The sequence below is a fragment of the Vidua macroura genome, chromosome 4 (assembly GCF_024509145.1).
Source record: "Vidua macroura isolate BioBank_ID:100142 chromosome 4, ASM2450914v1, whole genome shotgun sequence".
Classification (NCBI taxonomy): domain Eukaryota; kingdom Metazoa; phylum Chordata; class Aves; order Passeriformes; family Viduidae; genus Vidua; species Vidua macroura.
This window is the reverse complement of record NC_071574.1, coordinates 10113595-10136533: the sequence shown is the minus strand read 5'-3', so window position 1 is coordinate 10136533 and position 22939 is coordinate 10113595. Positions and strand designations below refer to the sequence as shown.

The following is a 22939-nucleotide window of genomic DNA, read 5'->3' as shown; positions in this document are numbered from 1 at the left end:
AATCAGCTGGAAGTCATAATTAAGACAAGCCAACATTGCTAGCAGCAAATTATAGACGTACTTTAGATCCAATTACACTGTAATGACTGAGTGGCAAAGAGATATTGGCAGCTGAAACGACATCAAATGGCTTTCTTCAGGCAGAGCCAAAGGTACAGGGTAAAATTAGAAGATCCCATAACATTTAACTTCTCATAACTAACAGGGAGGGGGGGAAAATAAAAATATCTCTCTCACACACACACACACATACACAAAACCACATTTAAAAATCAGCACCAAAATTCTTATCTAACAGTTTTACAAAACATTTTAAGTACAAATGAGAGAGGTGGTTTCAAAAGCCAGCTTCTTTTTAAAAACCAGGGTTCCAACTTCCCTTGAACAGAACAACCTCTGGGCTCAGCAAAGGGCCTGTCTAGAGCTAAGGTCACCTGCTAACATCCAGTTCTAGGGGCTGAGGTGTACCACAAAGGAAGGGATGGCATTTCCCTTAAAAAAAGGAAATGTAGGTGAATTCCTGGATCTGAAAAAGACCTGTAGAAAAGCTTAGCAGTGGGAACATTTTGTAGTTTGAGTTGAGAGCAGAGAATGAGCTAGAGAAGCATAAAACTGACTGTTGCCACAGCATTTTTATAACCATGTTGGATTGTTACCTATATAATATTTAGAAAATATCAAAGCTTTGATATACATCACAACACTGTAGACATTCCTGTAACAGGGAATATTAAGAGGATCCAAACTCTCTTGATAAAGTTAATCCTTTGTTAGATTTAAGAAAATATGGTTTTCCTCAGTTTCTGAAGATATGCCTTACTTTCAAGTGCAATAAAAATCCTTGATACTGACTTTCATAATACAGTGGAAACCCAATTACATTATTTTGTACTGCACTTGCATGTGCTAAAGAAACTAAACCTGAAATTAAAATCTCTGTGCACCTTCAAAAACCCCAGATTTTTATTTTGCATGTTATTTTTTTCCTTCCTAAAAAATACAACTTCTCAATCAACAAGTCCTAGGATTTCCCTTGGGATAAATTAACCCTTTACATGAACTAAAGCTAGTAAAGATATGTTCCCTGAATCAGGCTTCAGAAACATTTCTAAACCTTAAAGACCACAATGGGAAAATAAAGCAACATTCAGTTATATTTATGGAGCCCATTTATTTCTACAAGTTAACACTGGCAAAAATCAAATTTTCAAGTAATGTGGCACAACAGGAGTGAATACATGGGAACAAAACAGTCAGAATGAAAAAGTTGCATCCACTGAGGCTCTGGAAGTGGTTTGCTCTGGATCCCATGCACTTTGCATTCATTAGGGGAGAAACAGGTTAGGTGCACCCCTGCAGGGTGCCAGACAGTTTATTTCTCTCAGAGAGCAGCAGAGTTTGTGCACTTTAAAGATGCTCCATGACGACAGAGGCCAAACCCCAATGAGCAGGGATGGCAGAACTGTGACCCAAAGGTAAGGACTAAATCACATCCACTGTCAGCACAAAAAAAAACTCTCTCAAAATGTTTGCCTAAAAAAAATGTTCAAATAACACTAAATTACTCTAAACAGAAAACATTTAAAGAAAAACACTATTTGCAAAACGCTTTCTGTGTCTTAAATTACTGCTCTTCTCCATAAGCAGTTACTTGCATTTCCCTACTTTTGTGAAATTCCACCGGAGACACAAAACCAAAAAACACGTATACATTTAAGACATATTACTGTACACCTTTAAAGCAGTAGATATTCTGGATATATACAAGACATATACAATACACAGTCTCCCTTTACTGTAGTGGTCTGGCTACTAGTTGTGCTTTTCTCCCACATAATTTAGGAAGTTAAATGTTGCTTAGTTCCATAAGAATTTTCATGAAATGTGACTTGCTGAAAGCAGACAGCTCAAATAGTAGTGCATTCAATAGTTAGGTGTTATATTCTTAGCAGAGTGATAATAAACCTTAACCTTAAGGTTAGGTAGTCATTAAGAATATAAAACTCAATTTCTAAGTATTAAAAAACTTCTTTAGCTATACAATTATCTTTTAAAAAGAGCAAAATTTCAGCTCATATTTGAGCCAGAGCTCAGCTCAAAAATAGCTCTGGAGATGAATTTAATTTTATTTTATCAGTTTTGAAGGCCTTTCTCTGTTGCTGATGAAATAAAACCCATGAGAAGACAGGAAAAGCACATGTTCTTCAGTGTTCCAAAACTCTGTTAACTGGAGTGTGCTTGAGTGAAAAGCCCACAGATCAGGCACACATCTTACTCAAATGAGCAAATCTGCTGTAGCCTGCCTTATACCTTATTCATAAAAGAGTATTGCGTTTATTGCCATGTCTTTACTATGTTCCCACCAAGTGACGTCTATTTCTGCCCACCAACGCTGATAGAAAACTTTAAAATCCAGTTTGCCTGACTGATAACTGCAGGAACATATGCTCCCAGATAGGCAATATTCATACAGCAGTGGAGGCAATCTTCAAATATTTTGACTCATTTGAAGGTCAGTGCTCAACTTGCTGGATTTTATGTGTGTAGGTACACAAACACTGGTAAAACCAGTGATCAATTCCAGCCTGATAAAAAATTTAATGTGCATAAAATTACTGCTGAAATTCCCGTGTTAAGATCTTCCTGCCCCACTGGCAGAAATATTAAGTCTCAGAAGATGTTTCTGTTGGCTATGGTATAAGAACTCTGGAATGGAGAAGCCTTGAGTTTGCCATCACAAAGGTCTGGTGAGTGGTGCTTCTGCATCTGTCTGCTGGAGCTCCCAGTACGTCAAAAGATGCCAAATCAGGCTGCCAAAGAGAGTGATGGGAAGAATGTAGTATGTGAAACTCAGCAGCTTTATCTCACCCTTGCTCTGGTGAGAGTTGAGATCTCCAAGAACAGAAAGCAAGATCCATTCTTCACAGTACACCCAGCTATTACACATCATTTAAACCTATCTTCAGTGACAAGGCAAACAAAATCCCAGTATAATGAACTTACAGTTTGCTAAAATAAGACACTGTACCAAAAGAAACAGTAAAGAGTTCCCTCATACACAAGTACTTGCTTTCTACGAATAGACCAACTATGTCAAAAAAAAATGTTGCAACAGCATCATAAAAGGCAATTCTGGTAAGGGACTTGTTCGGTATCCATTGCAACTGTGTCTTGTTCCTCCAGTTTGCAGCACATTAGGAAGGTGGATAAATTTCCCTACTCTTTTTATTTCAGGTAGAAATGAAACACCAAGCCAAAAACCTGCACATGATGATCATGATTTCTGATCTTCCTCTGCTGGGATGACTTCCAAGAGGATTTGCAATGTTGTGGTTATCCTGCCTGCAAAGATAAAAGCATACACATGGTAAGATTTTGCAGGAGAGATTAAGAAGAAGAAGCAGTCAGGAAAATTATCTTACCTTCTATACTGGCTACTTGCACATAGACTTCACACAGGTCATATATATTGCATATACATATATCATTTAAACTCAACATTTTCTTTTTAACTGTTTTCTGTGCCTCTGATCCAAGGCTGTGCATATACAATAATAATGGAAGGGTACAGATGTATAACCTTATTCAATAAAAGTCTGCATGCTTTTAAAGGCTATATTAAAATATGACTACTCTGCATAATTGCTCGCTTTATCAAGATTTTACGTTGAAATAAAAGTCTGGAAGAATTCAAATAATTTAATTTACCTGTGCCAAGACCTGCCTAAGCAAAAAAAAAAAAAAAAAAAAAAAAAAAAAAAAGTCACTCATCCAAAGTAACTTCATGTTTTCTTTTGTTCACTCTGAACATTTATTTCCTTCTGGTGCTTTTGGTGGTTTTCTTTTTAGGTTACTGATGCATAAATTGCACAGTTAATTCACATATAGCACATACAGAATAGTAAAAGAACATTTTCTTACAATTTCTTTCACTTATCACTCTTTCTTAATATCCTATTTTAAATAAGCAGAAATTGTTGTAAAAGAAAGTTCTCATTTTCCTTGAATATGTGGCATGAATGTTGACATTGAGACAATGCCAGGAGGGTAAAATAGCGCATTTCACAGAAGATATGAATTGAAACCACTTCTCTGATCTTCTGTCTACAGGCAGATTCTACCATCCTTTCCTCTTTTCTCTGGATGTCACCAGTTCAGTGCAAAGCCAGGTTGCCCTTAGACTAAAAACTGATAGGGGCAGAGAGGCCAGGAGTCTCCAGGCATTGCATTTTCCTCCCATCTGCCTTCCCTACCCGTAATGGGACATCAGAGTTGGGCTGAGTGTAGCAGGGATAAAAGACAGGAGAAAAGCCAGCAGCAGGAAAACAGCAGGGCTTCATCCCAGCCCTCCCAGCTTTGAGGACAAGCAAAGGGAAAAAGAGAATTTTATGAAGCTGAGCAGTGGCATGACAGGTCTTGGAAAAGGGCATAGCAGCAGAGGGAAATCGTGGGCATCTCTAGAGCTGGCTGTGATTTTGTTCACCTAAATGGACAGACCCACTAGCAGCAAGACCTTGCCCAGCTCTCCTTTTCTATGCAGCCGTTTTTCCCTCTCCTGGGATGAAGCCACAGCAGAGCAGACAAGCTGGGGGAGCTGGCATTCTTTGCAGTTTTTGGTTGCAATGTACTCAGAATAAATCAGTATTTGGAGCATTTTCCCCTATGAAAATGTTCCAATCAGTTTCCAGTCAGTACGTCTATGCTGTCTGCTTGGAGCGGTACCTGGAGTTATGGGACCAGTTTCACATTTGTCACATGACAACTTAACATACCATATCAGTGCAGATAACTTCCCCAGCCCACTTTAAATCCTAATTTTCCCTTTTTTGAGAGAAGAATTCACTGCAAATGGGTCCCAGGGGGCAACTTTTATTAAAAAAAAACTCCAGACCCTCTATCCACACAAGCACCACATAAAGTTTAGGTGAGGAAAGAAAGCAGGAATTTTATCATATATATATGACTGGACATGAGATCTGTAACAACAAAATGTTGAGATTATCCCCCATGAATCCCATCACAAACTCAACAAAGAGAAGCAAATTGAGCATATAACACTTTGTCCTAAGTGAACAAGTGTTATCCTCTGGTGTTGCTAAATAAATAACCCTGGCAGAGATATTTTGTTATATAATGAGATCTCAATTCCAGCAAGGGCTCAGCTATGATAAAAAGTAGGATTCAACTTTTTACCTCTTTGCAAGTCAACCCACTGTAAAGAAATAGATGTTTTTAAGTGTGAGTCTAAGGTTGGGTTTTCAGCTGAGGAAGTGCAGATAGAGGCATTCTCGTGCTAGTGATGCATACTTTTACACACTGATCTACTGCTTAAGATTTGCTAGGCTTAACGTTTTTTCATTTTCACATTAGTTTTACAAAAAGAAAGAATGCAGAGATCAAATGAAGCCTGTACCAGCTGAAAATTATTTGTCCCAGCACATCTAGTGCTACAGCAGAATTCCCTTGGAAGAGGAAAGAACAAAATGTTATTCTCATTGCAAAATACCATCCCAGAATCTACAAACCCTACAAGCTGTAAAGTTACCTTTTGTTCAATGCAGCAATTTTATAAGGAGAATGGGCAATGCAAATGCCCTAAGTACAGAACAAAGACTTTCAGCCTTGGGAGAGGATTCCTTGGGTAATCCATTCAAGGGCTCTGCTAGTGTAATCAGCCTGAAACTCCTTTCAGAAGTATATGTGTCTTCAGGCTGCTCTTTTATCCTGCTACTCATTCTGGCTGCTCAATATCCCTTTCCTCTGATCCTTACAAAACCTATTCAGGATATTCCCTCTGACCTTACTTGGGACTGGTCTGTACCCATGGGTATTTGCACCTTATGGGGTTTCTGAGCAGCAGCCATCGCTCGCTGCCAAAGCACAGCTGGGCAGCTGGACCAGTCAATGCCTCAAGGAGACTTTTCAAAGCCTAACACCAGCTGCCCATGTGCTGATCTGGGCACATTATGCAATTTGGGATCAGTATTGGTAGCATTGCACTGTGTTCAGACTAGCAGGCACCTACTTCCCCTCTGGTACCACGTGGAATGCTTTGGTCAAGTCTAAGTAGATTGGATTCATCACATTCTCCTTTGCAAAAAAAAAAAAAAAAAAAAAAAAATCATTTACCTTCTCATAGAAAGTTACCCAGTTATTCTGGCAAAAAATCTACCTCTTAAATAACAATCCCATTTTTTATACTGTCCTTTACCTCGTGTCTGGAATTACACTTTCATGCCTATGTAAGATATTTTTTCAAGGTTAGAATATCAAGCTTGCAGCCACCAAATTTCTTTTCTATATCTCACAGAGGTACCTTAAGTGAATTTATCCTCATTCAATACCTTTTATAAATGTTCTCAGGCTATACAATGGGTCTCCCAAAATAATGCCAGCTTAATGACTTCACACAGAAGGTTTATTGCTTCTTCTTAGGGAAAAGAAAAATCTGTTTGTTTCACACGTAAATCTCCACTCTGCTCCACCTCAAAATTGTCAGCATCAGTTTTCTCTCATTACTGTTATTTTGGGGATAATAATTGCAAAGAAAACAAGCTGTTTCCCTCACTGACTGGCTTCTGCTGCATTCCTCTCTCAGCCAGTACACCGTGCCCATCCATAGATACGACACAGGCACACAGACTTCTTTCTAGGAGGAAAATTTTGTGTTATCTCAAAAGCTAGAAATTATTCACCTTCATTGTCACAGCTGGCAGAAAAATCTTCACATCTATCCAGTCCACCTTAAAGACAATATTCTTTCTCTTGCCCAAGAAATGTAGTTCAACACTGTCATCCCGTGGCCAAAGATTCAAGTAGCTGTATTCCAAAACCTCTAAGACATGACAGAAAATGCCAAAAAAAGCTCCTGGATTTGATAAGGGAAAAATTCCTAGACCCTAAATGTCAAGACTGAGAGATTATAAATAGACTTAACCCCAATTACTTAATAGAATGTCCTTCTGCATACAACTGCTTTAATTTGTACTGAAGATTTCTACCCATTCCCAGAAATGGGTATTTCTTGCATTACTTACAATGCAAGTAATTTATAATGTTTTCGATATAAAATTAAGATTTTGCAAGCCTAAACTAACACCTTGTGCTGTAAATACTTTTATGCCTTATTACCTATGGACTTCCCAGAATGTATTGAGAGGGAAATTCACATATTCTACAGCAGATAGCATACAACTCTATAACATATTTATATCTAGAAAATACATACAACTGGTTATACTGTAATTACATATAAAAGCACTATTCTTTTCTTGTGAGCAGCTCATTTTAAATCATCAATATGCACTTTCCATTCAGCATCTATAGAAATCAACTATTTTTAGTTAAAGATTTCACAGGTTGAGTTTTAGTTTTGCAGCAAAAGAAATTTTATTTTTGTTTTGTTTAATAAATTATCCATCATTCCTGAAATATCTTGCCAATAGTCTTATTTCATGTTTTAAAAATTCCCTTTATTTTGGAAGCCTATCATTCTAGTAAAAAAAAAAAAAAAAAAAAAAAAAAGAATAAAGAGATACTGACTTCTAATTGAAATGTTTCAAATAATCCTTCTCTAATACATCAGAACTTCCACAAATCCTTTCAAAACCTTTCAGAAATGGTACAGAAAGTATTCTCGGTGTATTTCAGGCATGAAATACTACTAGCCAAGTCACACAGAAATCATTCTTCATGAAGCATGGAAGTAATTTCCATAGAGGCTTGTCAGCCATGGGATACATTGCTATCACCCTGTCAGGAGCTGCTGCTAAGGAAAATATCCCTATGCCAAACCTGCCTGAATCTTCCAGACACTTCCAGTCCCATTCCAAACACTCCTCAGTGATCCACAGACACATGGTGTCAGTAGGGAACACCAAGCTCATCCTGATATCACAGTTGCTTTGCTCAAGTTTCCAAACAGATTCTCCAAGGAGTGCAGTACTGTCTTTATTAGCACAGAGGCAGGGTCAGGAGAAGATGATGGTGATTTAGAAGGAATTAGATGTTTGTAAGGGAGGACAGGGAAGAAGCATCAGTCCTTTAAAGTCCATCACTGGCTGAAGAACAGCCTTGCTGTGAATGTACCTCTTTAGTTAGGGGACATTGATTGCCACTGGCAGAGCAATGCTAGAGCATGCGCCCAAAAGCAACTTGAGTTGTCACCCCCAGCCCACAGTAGCTGAGAGCATCAATCCAAAGGATTTCACAGCACGGGGAGAGCTCTGAGAAACTCCTGGAGTCAGCATGAAGGTAAGAAGTCCCACACCAGGACTTACCTAGAAGCTTTCTGAACCACTTTGGCTTATTGTCCCATACAATGAAGAGGTAGTAGGCAGGAATGCCAGTCAGGGTTATTGCAAATCCAATCCCTGTGTTCACTGGGTCAGAGTAAAGTGACAGCGCAACCATGAAGAGGCAAGTGAAGGAAAACAACGCTGGAATAAATAAAGGAACCTGAAAAATAACCATACAAGAACCATTAAATAATAAGGTCATTGTAAAATAATGACTAAGGCATTTAACTTTCCATGAAATGTAAATTGAATAAGACCCAGCCATACAGGATAGTTCAGTACAGGAGAAATAAGGGTATCTAGAGGAGGCACACAAAATGTCAGTGACTGCAGAAGCCAGGCCCTGCCAACTACTGTGCAGTGAGTACCACAGAAGTGTCTTAATTACACTCTAAAACACTCCAGTGTTTTACTTCCTTTAAAATGTAGGGACTGTAAATAAGTTACACTGTAAAAGTCCTTCCTCTAATCCCCCAGCATATAAGCAACCGGCTCTAACCACAGTAAAGATTTCCATTTTGATAACTATCCATTAGAAAACATTTTAAAACACAACCAGGAGCTCAAGTCACCTTTTAAAACTATTAAGAACATATTGATTTTCCTCCTAAGGTAAAAATCAAAATCTACCAGGAAGAGAGCAAATTAAACAGCAATTTGACTAGTGATAAAGATATTTGATAGTGTTATGCATCTGATAGCAATTGAAAAAGCACTTTCTGACCGTATGACTGATGGCATTGCCAGTGTCACTGTTGAAAGCACACAAAGTAACCATATCAAATTTATTTGCTCAATTTTCAAGAGCACCAATACAATCACTCTCTTAGCAAATCTATGAAGGAAATACCTACAGGCATGGCTTATGAGACATTAAGTGTAATGGAGAATTGAGAATTCCTTGGAGATTGTTCTCTTCCTTTTATGCCTCAAAGCATTACTGTTCCTCTTTTGTGCACTATCAAAGCTTTTTTTTTTTAATCAAAGCGAAATAGGTAGTACTGTTCACCTCCTTATTTACTAATATACCTACAAAAATGCAACAATACACTTTCTTAGTTCTTCACAAAATAGTCTTCTTGGCAGCATCTAAATAGGGATATATTTCTCAGTTTTTTGATGATGGATATTATCTTTGTGGATGCACAATGGGACAACTTACTTTGTATGATGCTACTTAAAACAAGCAAGAAAAATAGCAGAACCAAGGCCAAAATAGCTACTATTCAAGGGGCTGGACTATTAGCATTTTCTTTCTGGGTTCATGATAACTCTGTCTGCCAATCCACTGCAAGTGCCAAATATTACAATAATCACACTAACCACTTATTTGCACAGAAAATTGGCTTGCTTAATATTGGATATGCAATGACATAAACGCCCTCTCTCATTAATTCTTGTTCTTGACATGACTTTTTGGTCATGTTCTTGTATATTTGGTCATAAAATTATCCAGGCCTTTATCAAAGGAGACATTAAATAGAGGACTGGCTGAAAATCAGTTTGGCACATGTAACCCCAATATTTGCAGTCTGAGCCCTCTGTGACTGCAGAGGTCTCAAGGTATTTTCACACAGCTTGCATCACACAGCTTGCATCACACAGCCTGAAGACAACAGACAAGCAAAACTGAGCAAATGCCTTCATCTCAGCACAGCAGCTTCAGTCCCTGCCCCCCAAGCATAGGGAAGAGGCAAGAATTATTTTCCAGAATGGAGCACAGCTGGGGTAGCACTGGGGACCTTGCAGGAAAACTCTCAGTCTTCACTGCAAACACTGTTTCCTCTTAAATCGGTTTTTCCTGAGAAAGAGGTTAGCTTGTTGCATCAGAAAATGCTCCCTTGCTGTCTAACTACAGGACAGAGAGGAGGGAGGATTCATGTAAAAGAGTAGAGAGCAGATGTTACCTTGAAAGGACGAGGCATATCAGGACGTTTATATCTGAGATAAATCAACCCAGCAACTACTAGTCCAATAAAAAGCCACCTGGCAAAGCTGAGGAAATTCAAGAGGCTGTAGAGATCCCCAGTGAATAACATTATCATTGTGAGAGGATGCTGCAAAAGAAATTCAGAGCATAAGAGGGGTTTAGTAGATCGATCTCTATTATTGTACAGCAGTGATGTCAAATTTTTCCACAGGGAAAAGCAGCACAGACTTATGCACACACCTGAGTGCCACAGACTTCAGGCTTGCCTTTGTCATACAATCAGGTGCGTGATCAATGTCTAGCTGTCCCCTGAGACCATTTTGGATCAATATATATCTGTCCTGAGTGGCCACACATAGTCAATACAAATCTGTCTCCTGTGACCCAGACAAAAATACAGAGGCACACTGCACCACCAAAGTGCTGGAGCATCCTGGGCAGTATTCTTATGGGATACAAGCTCACTGCAGGTTTACTTGCTCATTGCTGATGTAAATAATAAGAACAGTTAAGTTTTGGTCATATCTAATCATATGAAAGCAGAAATTTCTAGGTGTTTTGTTGAAGGAAAAAGTCTTAGTCCCCCAGGCTTCACAGGGAAAGTGAGCAAAGAGGACATGGCAAGGGGCAGTTCCACCCCATGAGATGCCAGCTGGGCACACTGGGTTGCCACCAGCTTGGGTTTGCCTTTCAGACTTGCAGAGTGTAGACTTATTGTACATTGTAAATGCAAATATTTATGAGAAGAAGGAAGAATTTAGCTGTCACTCAGGTAGCTATTTAAGAGCAGGAAGGAGAGGGGACAACAGAAAAAATACAGTTCCTCATAACAAAGCTAGTCTGAGACACAAGGTTTCTGTGAGGCCAGCAGAAGGTTTTGTATAAACTAGAGTGTTTTGTTGTGAGTTAGATGGTTAGTGAAGGCTACGTGGATCTATTTCAAAGTAGTATCTGGACAAAAAAGTGTCTTTGCATTTGGGCATGAAGGAGTAAGTCAAATTCACCATATCCCTCATTCTTCAGCGAGAGAGAAGATCCTGGAAGCGAGAGCCTTCAGGTTTATAACAAGGCAACAGGTGAAATCAACTGCAGATGCAGTAAGACATTGGGCTAAATCTTTACACAGAGAAAAATAATTTGTATTATTTACATTTCACAGCCTCTCTCTCCTTTTTTTCAAAGCAGTGCAGACAATATGGATTTGAATCAGAAGGATCAATTTTTCAAATGTGGATCTCTGGCCTCCAGCCTCTGATGACTTCTAAAGTACTTGGTTCCTTACATATAGATAGTAAGCAAACGCCTATGTAAATGTCAAGGGAAATTGTACCACTGAGTTATATTGGGCAAGATTTCTTCTCTACAGACTCAACCTCTAAAAGTTTAAAATCTCAGTTTTAACTATAATGCAAGCTATATACAACAATGCAAATAAAGGAGAGCTATCAAGAAAAAATACAAGAAAGCAGGATTACAATCAGATTGCATTATTTCTATGAGTTACTAGACACATCTATCAGATTCCTCATGTTGGTGAGGAATACTTCTGGTACAGGTAGCTCAACTTGAAAATTGAGATGCAGATTGAAATGCAGACTGAGCTCTCTATGGAAGCTTGAGACAAGGGGCCATGACTAGCCAACATTTGAGGTAACAAAGTATGAAAGATAGGTGACTCCAGCCAGATGAACAGATACTGGGTGAAACAGCAGGAGCTGGGAATTGCTGACCCTTTGGATACCAAAGCAGATGAAGACCAGTGAAGCCAGCAAAGTGGATGGACATGGAGATGGAGCAGGAGCCAAAGACTTGGGAGGAAGAACAAGACTTGTGGAGAGAATGTGGAGTATAAAAGGCAATGGGATTCCTTTGTTGGGGGTCCCTCCTTGGGGGCACCAGCTTATCTGTTTCTGTGTTCCTGTGCCAGGACTAAGTGGCTTTATGGAACGAGACATCTGATATTCTGCCATGGGAAACTCAGGTTCAAAGCAGTGGGGAAACCTGGCCGGTGAGTGGGATGTGCAGGAGTCCAGCGGTGACCCATCAAGTCACCAGAGCCACCGCTGCGAACGGGCTCTGGTCCCAGCTGGGACATACCTGGCATTGGGCATGTGATTGCCAGGAAGTCTTGTGAATGGTCAGACTAGAAAATTTCTCTAGCAACATACACATATAAACAGATTTCTTAATTAAAAAAAAAAAAAAGGTGTTTTTTTTGTTTTGTTTTATTTTTTTAATTTAACAAGCCTCAAACACATGCTCGTTTTTTCAGTTTATCCTCAAAAGCTCTTTCCTTTCTTACAGTGTGTAGAACTTGGAAAGAGAAATAAAATAGGGAAATGCTAAAATTACTATTGATGTTGAATATATCCTGCCACTGCTCTATTTGCAGTAAGGTGAGCTAAAAAATTGCAATCTTTGAAGGAAAGCCATCTTCATACGAGAATCTGACTTTTTCAAAGCAAATCAATGCGCTGGTGTAACAGAACCATATACAATAGCAGAAAATGTCTGTCAGGAAAATAAATAATATATTAATACATTTTGTACATTTCATTCCACAAAAAAACAGTCAATGCAATTTACCCACAAGGTATGACTACACCCAAAGAAATAAAATGCAAACTAAATGTTTATGGAAAATTAATTTCATTAAAACATTTCACCATAATCACACTGCCTAAGTTTCAAAATTTCAAAGCCTATGGTTATACGTGCATATATAAAATTCAACAATTCAGCAGTGAGCTTATAGGCATCAAGAGCAAAAACCAATTCAAATTCCACAAGCATTTGCTCTTAGTAGCATAGACTCATAGGTGCATCTTTTGCTTTGGCTGTAAGTCCCTAAATACAGCAGAGGCCTATCCAGATACACTGCAGTCATTGATCCCAAAAGAGGGGCTGAATACCCATGATTATGAAGACTGCATGTTAAGTGAAAATCTTCCTGGCACTATGAAAATTGAACTTTGAAGTTGGTATTTTGACATTTAGTCCTACCATTTTACCATAAAAATTAGTCTGCCAAGCTAACATATGACCAACATTTACCTTTGCCGCTTATTTTAGAAATCAGTAATAGGATTTCCACTAAAGCACCAATGGTTTTCCTGAGAAAATTCACAGACTATTTCCCAGGCACATGTCCTCTCATTTTTAATCACCACTATGCTGGACAGGTGAGGGTTCCCCCTCCATTATCTTAGTTGTAAAACTGCTTGCATTTTTTACTATAAGATAGTATAATGAGCCTTTAGGGTACTCCCAGATGCTGGTGTTTAGTTCAGCTTTCAGTTAACTGAATCCCTTTTTTGTTTGTTTAACTGGAATTTGTTTCTCTGAAAGGCAACTAGCTCATCACTAGCAGGTTTTTAGAAATTCAGAACAATAAGATAGGAATTAGATTCCAGTGATAGGCAAAAAAGGAAGGAGGAGATGATAGAATAAGAACAACTCACAAATCTCATTCCTCTTTCTCCTGTCCTCTGCCCAGCCCAAAGCCCATGTTCACATTAATAAATGAGACTCAAGCAGTGCCCAAATTCTGTTTGAATCCTCTAGAGCAAGCCTGTGATATGAATTCTAGTGCAGGAACATTTGTTTGTATGATTTACCAAAACAATGACAGCTGGCAGAGGAGTGTGCTTGCGGACATGAATCATGGAGAGAATTTCTGGAAGGTGACCCTCACGGGATGCAACGAAGAACATCCTGGTGGGAAATAAATATGGACAGACTTTAAATGTGCTCATTACTGTGAGTACGCAAAGTGGATCATGAAAGTCACAGAGCAGAGCAGAACTTCTTAGTCTTGTTTGAGGTGCCCTAAATGAAAACACTGGCAGGAGAAACCCACATGCAGAAATCAAAACCATCTCTGAAGGTGTCCCTTGACTGGTGTTGGGAAATAGTTAATATTTTCCCTCCAGTTTTCCTCCTTTACATGAAAAAAAAGCAGTCATTGATTAAGGTCTAGCCTCAGAGATATTAATTTCCAAACCATTCAAAGGATTTTAAAAATAGTACCCTAAACAAAGTGTGAAAAAGCCCTACACCTGGTAAACAGAGTAGTCATTTATCATATCCTGCTAAAGGAATAAACCCTACTCTCCCTTCCCCTTGCTTCCATATTTTCAGTATGTCTCCCAAGCCCTCACCCCCAGGAACATCAGCAGTGCTCACCTGGAGACCGCAAAAATGCCACCATTCATAGATCCAAAGCAGGAGAGAGCAACAAACACGGGTACAGCTAAAGAGAAGTTTCCCATTAGTCGTTCGGCAAAGGTCTGTTAGAAAAGAGAGAGAAACATACAATGATTTTTCAAAAAATGGGAAAATAATTGTCCTCTATTAACAAATTATCATGGTGTTAGTTATACCCGTTCTCTTCATCCCTCACTGAAAACTGTGCAGTGCATCTGTTGCCTCTTTTGTGAGAGCACAGCTACTACAGCTAAGCTGTCCTACCCTTACCCCTGGGGGCATGTGGAAGATCTCCAGTTGAAGCAATGATGAAGAGGTGGAATCAGGCCCTGACTCATGTCAGTTTAAACCATTATGGCTCCAAAGAAGAACACAAAGTCCGAATAGATCAAAGTCTGATCTGCACATCTAATATCTTTTTTCTACAGCCTTCATTGCACTCAGCTGGTACCACCCAGTGGTATAAGTCTATCCATCCAGGCTTCAGTGTTTTAGGTTAGCAGATGAGCCTTAGTTGGATTTTGGGGCACCACAGGCAACATGCATAGTTTTCGTCATGTTTATAAAATGTTTTCTTCCTAGACCTCCCATTAGGTACAGAATTTGGTCATTTTTCAAAACTCACATCAACTGAAATAGCCACAGGCAGTATCACTACTGGAAAAGAAGTGGAATTATTTATGTCCTCATTGTGACTCAGATACCACAAATATAAAAATCAGTGTCATCACTGCAATTCAGCAAGGACAATCAAAGCAGCATTTCCTAGCCAGGTTGCCTTGCAACTCCTTCCCAAATGAGCTCCAGTATTCACAGCAACCCCCTTCCCAAGTACTCAGGACACACATTGTGCAAAGACAAAGTTACTGTATTCTGCTACACAAGATAGTTCAGAGTTCTCTCTTCCATAAATATCTGTAATTTCTCCTTCCCAGGAGCTGATCTTACAATTTAGCTCTGAATTTTTCAAGCATGTGCTTGGCTATGAAATGTAAGTTCTATTGACTGTGTTATAAGTGGTAAATTAATACAGTCCAATGTTACATTATAAATGCTACTGATGGCCTGAACTGCAATCCCACTGCAATCAGTCAAAAATCAACTTTCACTGGGATGCTAATAAGTGCTGGCATACTAAAACCTGACTGAATGTGTCCACCCAATCTTTTGTGTGTCCACCCTGAAAATAAGAATAATATCAACAAACACAACTGCAGCAGGAATATATCTTTGTATTTTTCTTCTGTAACTTACCACTGCTACAGCTTTTGAAAGCAGCAATTCCCCAGCACTGATTGTAGTGAAATAAGCCACGTTTGTTAACACATAGCCAACTGTGACGATAATCATTGAAATGCATATTGCGAGGGGTATGTTTCTGAAATACACAAGGTAGCTCATTATTTTGCAATCTGGTTGCTAATCCCTGAACATGAAACAAATAACATGGGAAAAAGCCACTAATGATGGTGAATGCACGTTTGGTGATCCCAAAATATCATCATTAGAAACTACCAGTGAAAAAAGGAATAAACAAAACCCTGTAAACAAAGGAAACAGGTTTATAATGAAAAGGTGAGAAACCATCTGAGGGAGGAGTTCTTTGGGGATACCAAGGGGCTTGTGGCCCCCATGCTTCCCATCGGTCCCCCACTTCCCATTTAAGTTGCCTGCTCAGATTGAATTGTAAACTGAACCCAAACACCTGGAGGTGTTTGACATCTTCGCCTGGATACCAAAATATCCAGCATGCAAAATTCTGCCCTTTCTTCCTGGGTGTATTTCTTCCTCTATGCACCTTACCACATCCCAGTGATCTCTCTCACTATTCGGGGGAATATGAGAGCAGAACATGACAGAAAGGGAAACAGTACAAATTTGTAAATTTAGCACAGCACAAATGGTATTGAAAAGCACAACCCCCCCTGCCATCCTAGCTAAAAGACAGAACAACAACAAATAAATAAATAATAATGCCAAACTTTTATATATCATGTCCTAGTCAGAAAAGCAGAATTATTTCTGTTTTTAAAAGGAGGAACAGAGGCACAGTGAATTTGTCCAAAGCCACACTGCAAGCAAATGTTTGAGTCGGGAGAAAAAACCCAGATACCCCAAGTGTTATGCTAGTCTCTTTCCACCTAACATTATTGGTATCTACATCACACCAAGAAAAGACTCAGATCTGAAACCAATCCAAGGTCACTATGTATGGTCCCTCTGAGGAGAGCTGAGAGCTCCTCGTTCATGGCTGGCTCCCTCCAGCTGCCTACATTAAGGCTGCTTTTGGAGGGATGGAGAGGTTGCCATATTTAAAGAAGGTCACCCCAGCAGGTGGCTAAAGGAAAGACAGAACTAGGAATTCTGGTATTCCAGAAGAGATCACAAGCACATTTCTCAGGGACTATTGTAATCACCTCAAAGGAAAATGTATTTTGAAAACCAACACAAAGATCCATTCTTTTCTGATATTTTTCTCAAAGAAACACAGCCAGGTAAGAATTTAAGGATCTTCTTCACTTTATTTCTCAAATAAATCCTTCACATCAGTATGGCTGTATAGAGCTGAAAACAAGCTCTAACCCTGAGACTCAATAAATAAATGTATTTATAAATAAGTAAAGCAGGACAGTATCATTGTTGCACATCTTGCCCACCTCAGGAGCCATGGTGTCAAATGTTCCCATTAACCCAGACAGACAGGTAGGTAAGAGGATCATGCTAGTAATGTAACACCAAATCTGGGTAGACATCATGATACTATATTAAGCCACGGCTACCTCATGCACACATCTCAGGTGAAGAAACTGGAAGAAGTGAAACCAGTCAACTTGTAGGATGTGTTTGTTGATGGAGAAGATGACAGCAAGGACTAGAGCAAAGAGCCCAGAATACAGGTGCTGTAGTGCTGGAAAACCCGCAGTTATAGAGACAAGAAATACTGCAGCTCTGTGTGGTGATAATATATGCCAAAATGGGGTTTGTAAATCAGATAGATAATATAAGTCAAAATGGGGTCTGTAAGTTGCCAGATGTATTGCAATCATTTGGGTTAAGCTTCTTACCTGACCTGGGTGTAAACTGAATTCAATCCTCTTAGCATCTGATTCAAGGTAGGGATACATGGATTTAAAGCCTCTCAGAGCAGTTATTTTATCTATATTTTCTGCATCGCAGAAGAATGCTTCAACCATCAAGCTTTTGGAAAAATCAGCCCTGACTCCAACCTCAAAAAGAGTGTTTTCAGCCAAATGTAGCAAAATTTGGACTTTTTTCATAAATACCATTTAAATGACTGAAAGCATATTGCTAAACTTAACAGATTATCTTTGTTTGTTCTAACTCTTACTAAACACTTTATATTCACATCTAATTTAAATCCCAGTTTAACTTCTGATAAAACAAAATGGCAATACAAAACAGGGCGGGGGGGGGAGGTTGTGCTGCAAAGAATCATGCTTCCAAACGTGACCATTATCCTAGCACTGCAAGTCCTGCTTTGTTATGCTGAAGAGTGCTAACGCCCTTGGATAGTAATACCAACAAAGAAACACACTCAGAAGAATAAAACCCCTAAACAAGCCAGAACTAATCAGGAAGTACTATTCATTAGAAAACCTGCAAATCATAACCCAGCGCCTGGAGCAGCACGAGGGATGCTGTGACTTCTAAGCTCCCAAGTCCCTGTTCTTGAAGGAAAGAAGTGCTCAGGCTGCACTGCCTTTTGTCTCCTGGCAGAAGTGAGCTTTCAGAGGGGCTGTGTATGCCTGCACAACTCTTCCAAGTGCTGTTGATTACCCACTGCTTCCAGTGACAGATTCAGACAGAAATAAAAGGCCAGTTTCAAGATTTCAGGGATAAGCAGTACAGTATGGTTCACTTCTCACTGGCACCTCCATTCAGATTTGCCTTGGTCCTCAAATCACCTGAAAACACAGGCAGACAGGTAGGAACCATATGCAAAACCACGGAGTGAGAGCTTACAGTGTGTCTTTTCTATCCATCCAATTTAAGAGACAATTCCCAATTTTCAACAGGATCCCATTATCAGACTCGCTGCTGTGAACTACAGTCTCCATGCTAGAATAAAATCTGTAATGCCATTAGCAATAAAGACTACTTCCTTTCCTTAGAGTATCACTGTATCAATTTTCTTGGAATATTTTATATATTCTCCAGACTTCCAAATCTTGTCTCTAAATAAGAAAAATGACACCTAAGTTCTATTCTCCATTAAATTGCCTCTATTGATGCAGTTTCCACCTTTTCACTTCTGCATTCTATGAATCACACACAACACAGGGTGCCCACAATACTGATAAGCCATGTTTCTGATAAACAAATTCACAGCTGCCTCACAGCCAGCTGAGACTTTTGGACTAGTGAGAGAAAATTCAAGAATTGATTAGAAGGGAAAGCTGCTGCCAGGAAAGTCTTTTTGCAATACTCATGTTGTCTCCCAAAACTTTGAAGAAAATCAGTATCAAAGGGAATTTGAGGAAATCTGAATCAGGACAATGTTGACCCTATATAATTAAACAGTCTTTTAAAAAGTGGGTGAAAGACAATTAGGATAGCTTCTATGTAGCTGAATGTTGACTAAAATTGAATTGAATCTCCATACCTTTTAAGACTTGCTGCTATTCAAAGCTAAATCTTCCCCGTCTGCCCTATATACAGAGCAACTGTAAAGAAGAATCACACTTGAACAAAGAGTACATTTCCCTTGTGATTCCCAAAAAAAGCATTACCAAGGAGCCTACCATCACAGAGAAGTTCAGCTTTGGGAATACAGCTAGCCCATCCTGTGCTATACAGGGCTGAAATGGTTGCCAAGCAATGCTGTATATTGCTTAGAAGCAAATTTCCTTCCTCTAGAGCCTGTAAAAGGCACCAGAGTTAGGGCATACGGTTCAGTTAATCAGGATAAACAATGGGTTTTGCATTTAACCTTCAGTGTTGCAGAATCATAGACCTTCTGATAATCAGCTAGAGTACACCTCCACTCCTACAAATACTTTTGCAAGAAAAAAACTGAAAGCAGAGCAAGCAAGAGAAAGGAAAAAGAAAAAGAAAAAAAAAAAGATAGAAGGAAAAAGAGAAAGAAAGCCAGAGCAAGAACCTGAGGATGAGAAAAACCATGTCAATAAATCAGTTGAGGAACATTCCCAGAAATGTATAGCACATATCCCAGGTTAATGGTAACTTCTATAACAGCAAGCAGTGAGCACTAAGAGCTGTGTCCCCTGAGGGCTGTTTTTCCTGTGAAATGACAACCACACAGTCAAAGACACCCCTCCAAGCCAGCTGAGCTCACAATGGTGAAGCACCTTGTTGTCGCATTCTTTGTCACTTAGAGGTCATACCAAAACCTTTTCCTTGCATCCATATCAAAGCCAGGTTTTACAAATATGCATCATAGTCAACTGTCCTGGACAAAGTTGCTCTAGCAGGACCCAGCCAGGAAGCATAAATAAAAAGGTCTAAATAAATAACTTAATTACTGATAAAGTTACATGAAATTACATCTTTTCTGCAGTAAGAAAATTGTGGAAGATAATTTTGCCTATAAATTTAGAATGACAATAGTAAAGAAGGAGAAAAATCCTAATTCCTCCACATGATTCATGGGCTAGGATTTGCTTCATTTTCATGAGCATGATGCTGTATATTCTATATTTCCTTAGTTGAAAATTTACCACCAGAGGAGTTTCAAATGTTCCCTTGTGCAATAGTTTATTCACCATTTGCAATCTGCTAAGCAATTTTCTAAATGAACTCTTTCCAGATTTTGGCACTCTTAAAAAAAAAAATCTAATCATCCACTGCACTGCCCATAGCACCAAAGCTCAGCAGAAAAAATAGCAAATTTATCACAAGAGTGAATTTATCCAAATAAACAGACACTGGGGGGAAAAATACAGAAATTGGCAAGAGAAATTTAATATTCCCAGGACTTCAGTGCAAGACTAGAAGATGTACAGGCTTGCCTTAGTAAGTGCTGTGTTCCAGAGTCCAAACTATGTCTCTCACCAATTTCAGATGGTCATTCCATGAGCTGTGGCAATCCCAAATCCTGGACAGCAAGCAGCACATTTCGATATAAACTCACTTATCCCTGACATGTTTTTCATGTAAAAAGCAGCCTATAAGACAAGACATTACACTGAAGGGATGAAATCGTCCTCACCATGCCAACAGGTGAAAAAACTACAGTCTCATCCTCTGCTAGGAGAAAAGGCAGATATATAACTTCAAAGGAGGTCACCTCCCAGGACTAAATCAAAGCCAGGAACAGAGAGACAGAAGGGATGGGCATCATCACAGCACCTCTCAAATCCACATATTTCTACATGCTAACCAGTGTCTCAGCAACTGCTGACTTCAGTGACAAGCTATTATTATTTTGTTTTTTGAAGATTCCCATCAGCAAATCATCTCTTCCCTTCACTGCCTTCCAATATGTTCCATCCTTATGTTCCAGATCAGAGGAACTTGCAGTCTGTGGGCTTGCAGCTTAGACAATATTCAGTTACATAACTGCCCTTTGTCATCCTTTGATCTTTTTTTTTTTTATTTTGAGAGGAGGAATGAATGAAAGGAAAGCCCAGTCATTAAGCTGCACTCTCATTTACACCACCACATGCTCCATGGATGTTAATGCTGGAGTGAAGTCTTAAAGGGCTCCCCTTATTCATTTCCATGCTTTGGTTCCATATCTCTTACTTCAGAGACACAGCAGCATGACACTGGGATAAAAGAGTGAAGAATCAGGCTACAGTCTGCATTTAAAAGCCTTCTTGCCTTCTAACACTTAGCAAGACAAGAGCTTCTGCTGTGCTAATTACTTATTGTTTTCTCAGTGTTTGGCTTCACTTGTTCAGCTTACAGTTCATAAATAGGGTCTTCCATGACCAACTGACTTTAAAGGGTCATATTGTGTTATCAGTGTGCTGCAAAAGGCAGGAAATGTTATTAACTTCTCAGATGCTTCCAGCACTTTTTCCAACAGGTTTTCTTCAAAAGCTAATTAGCATAAATACTGCCCTAAGACTTAAGTATTAATTGCACGGGGTGGCACTCTTTTCCATAAAATATCTCCTTTCAGGCAAACCCTGTCCACAGCCCTTGAGAAATTGAGAAGAGTTGTTATGCTCACAAGGGGAGTTGCTTTATTTTAATAGATATTTAAAGTTGGCTATGATGTCTTTGTGTACAAACTGAGGTTGCCAAGCCAGGTGTGACCAGAGTGCTCATTTATGTCAAGCCCCACCCTGTCAAGTCAATATCTTTTATGAAACATCTTTCTTGGAAGAGCAGAATGAACTCTGAAACTTGAACTACCAGCCACAGACACTCCTCATGGTCAAGCAGGATCCTGAATTGTTTTGCATGGAGTGGATAGCACTACTGGCATTCCCAAAGAAAACTATGCCAACACAGCAGATATCAAAGATGACAGCTAAACACACAAAGGACTTTTGAGATTACAGAACTAAATATTAGTCTGTCTGTCTCTGCTTAGCCATGTCTTGTATAGCAGGCATGTGAGCACTCTTAGGAGCCAGAAATTGAGCACAAGAGGCAGCACACAGAGCTACTATGGGGGCTAATTTTTAAAATCTCTTTAAAAGAAAAAATGGAATACAGACTTGAAACATAAAATATCGATCACCCCCTGTGATTTCTCAGTCAACTCTATTTCCATAAGTACATCAAGTGCCAGAGTTCAACATCTCCATGGTACCTCAGTTGCAAACTTATTGTACAAAGTTTATGACCGTTTCCAAAAGACGTGTGAATAACCAAAAGTGGCTTTTATTTTGCACTGTAACTTGACCCCAAGTTACATCCCTCCTGAGAACCTGAAAGTCCCAAGGAGCTTGCTTTGCTTTCCTATTGCTTTAGCCATACCTGCAGGGAACTAGGCCTACCCTAGGAAGTCAAGTGTGCTTATTGTTAGTCTGGGAGGCTTAACCAGAGAACAGCCAGATGCCTGGGAAATGCAGGATCTCTAGCAAAGGATCTGCATTTTGCATTTCAGAACATGAAATGGTAGTGAAGATGCCCAGAAGACAATGGTTATTTTTCTAGTGTATTGCAATAAAAGTTTAGGTTAACTTTTAACCTAGTTAAAAGGTTGTCTGCCACTCTTTCAAAAGCTTGCCTTTTAAAAAGCAGCAGAGTCTAAATTCAGAGGATTCAAATACAAATATACTGCCACTCCTGAGTTTGATGACTGACTTCTATGTTTCTATCTTATATCATCATTTAACATCACCCTCCTTTTATCTCATTTGTGGGAAACCTTAATGCCCTCAAGGAAGTTTGTGACCTTTTCCACCAGAGAGACAAAACCTCAGATCTTACCTTTATTGTCCAGCTCTCTCCCAGCCAGAAGATGAAAGGAGCACCTCTGCTTTCTCAAAAAGTTCCAGCGTTTTATTTTCTTCTGAGATCTATTTGTTGGAAGTGCTCCCAGTACTGCCAGTAGTGTAGATCATGG

The 22939-nt window shown here is 39.3% G+C and overlaps 1 protein-coding gene across 1 annotated transcript in view; it reads right to left on the bottom strand.

Annotated features, from left to right (window-relative positions):
- Positions 1 to 1169: 1169 nt before the first annotated feature.
- SLC7A11 (solute carrier family 7 member 11) overlaps positions 1170 to 22939 on the bottom strand; it is a 59255-nt gene continuing 37485 nt past the window's right edge. The window contains exons 7-12 of the mRNA XM_053975430.1: positions 15688 to 15811; positions 14413 to 14516; positions 13845 to 13941; positions 10205 to 10354; positions 8276 to 8457; positions 1170 to 3338 (exon numbers count right to left, since the gene is read on the bottom strand). Coding sequence (XP_053831405.1) covers positions 3275 to 3338; positions 8276 to 8457; positions 10205 to 10354; positions 13845 to 13941; positions 14413 to 14516; positions 15688 to 15811 — 721 coding nt within the window. The 3' untranslated portion in view covers positions 1170 to 3274. The remainder of the gene's footprint in view (positions 3339 to 8275; positions 8458 to 10204; positions 10355 to 13844; positions 13942 to 14412; positions 14517 to 15687; positions 15812 to 22939) is intronic.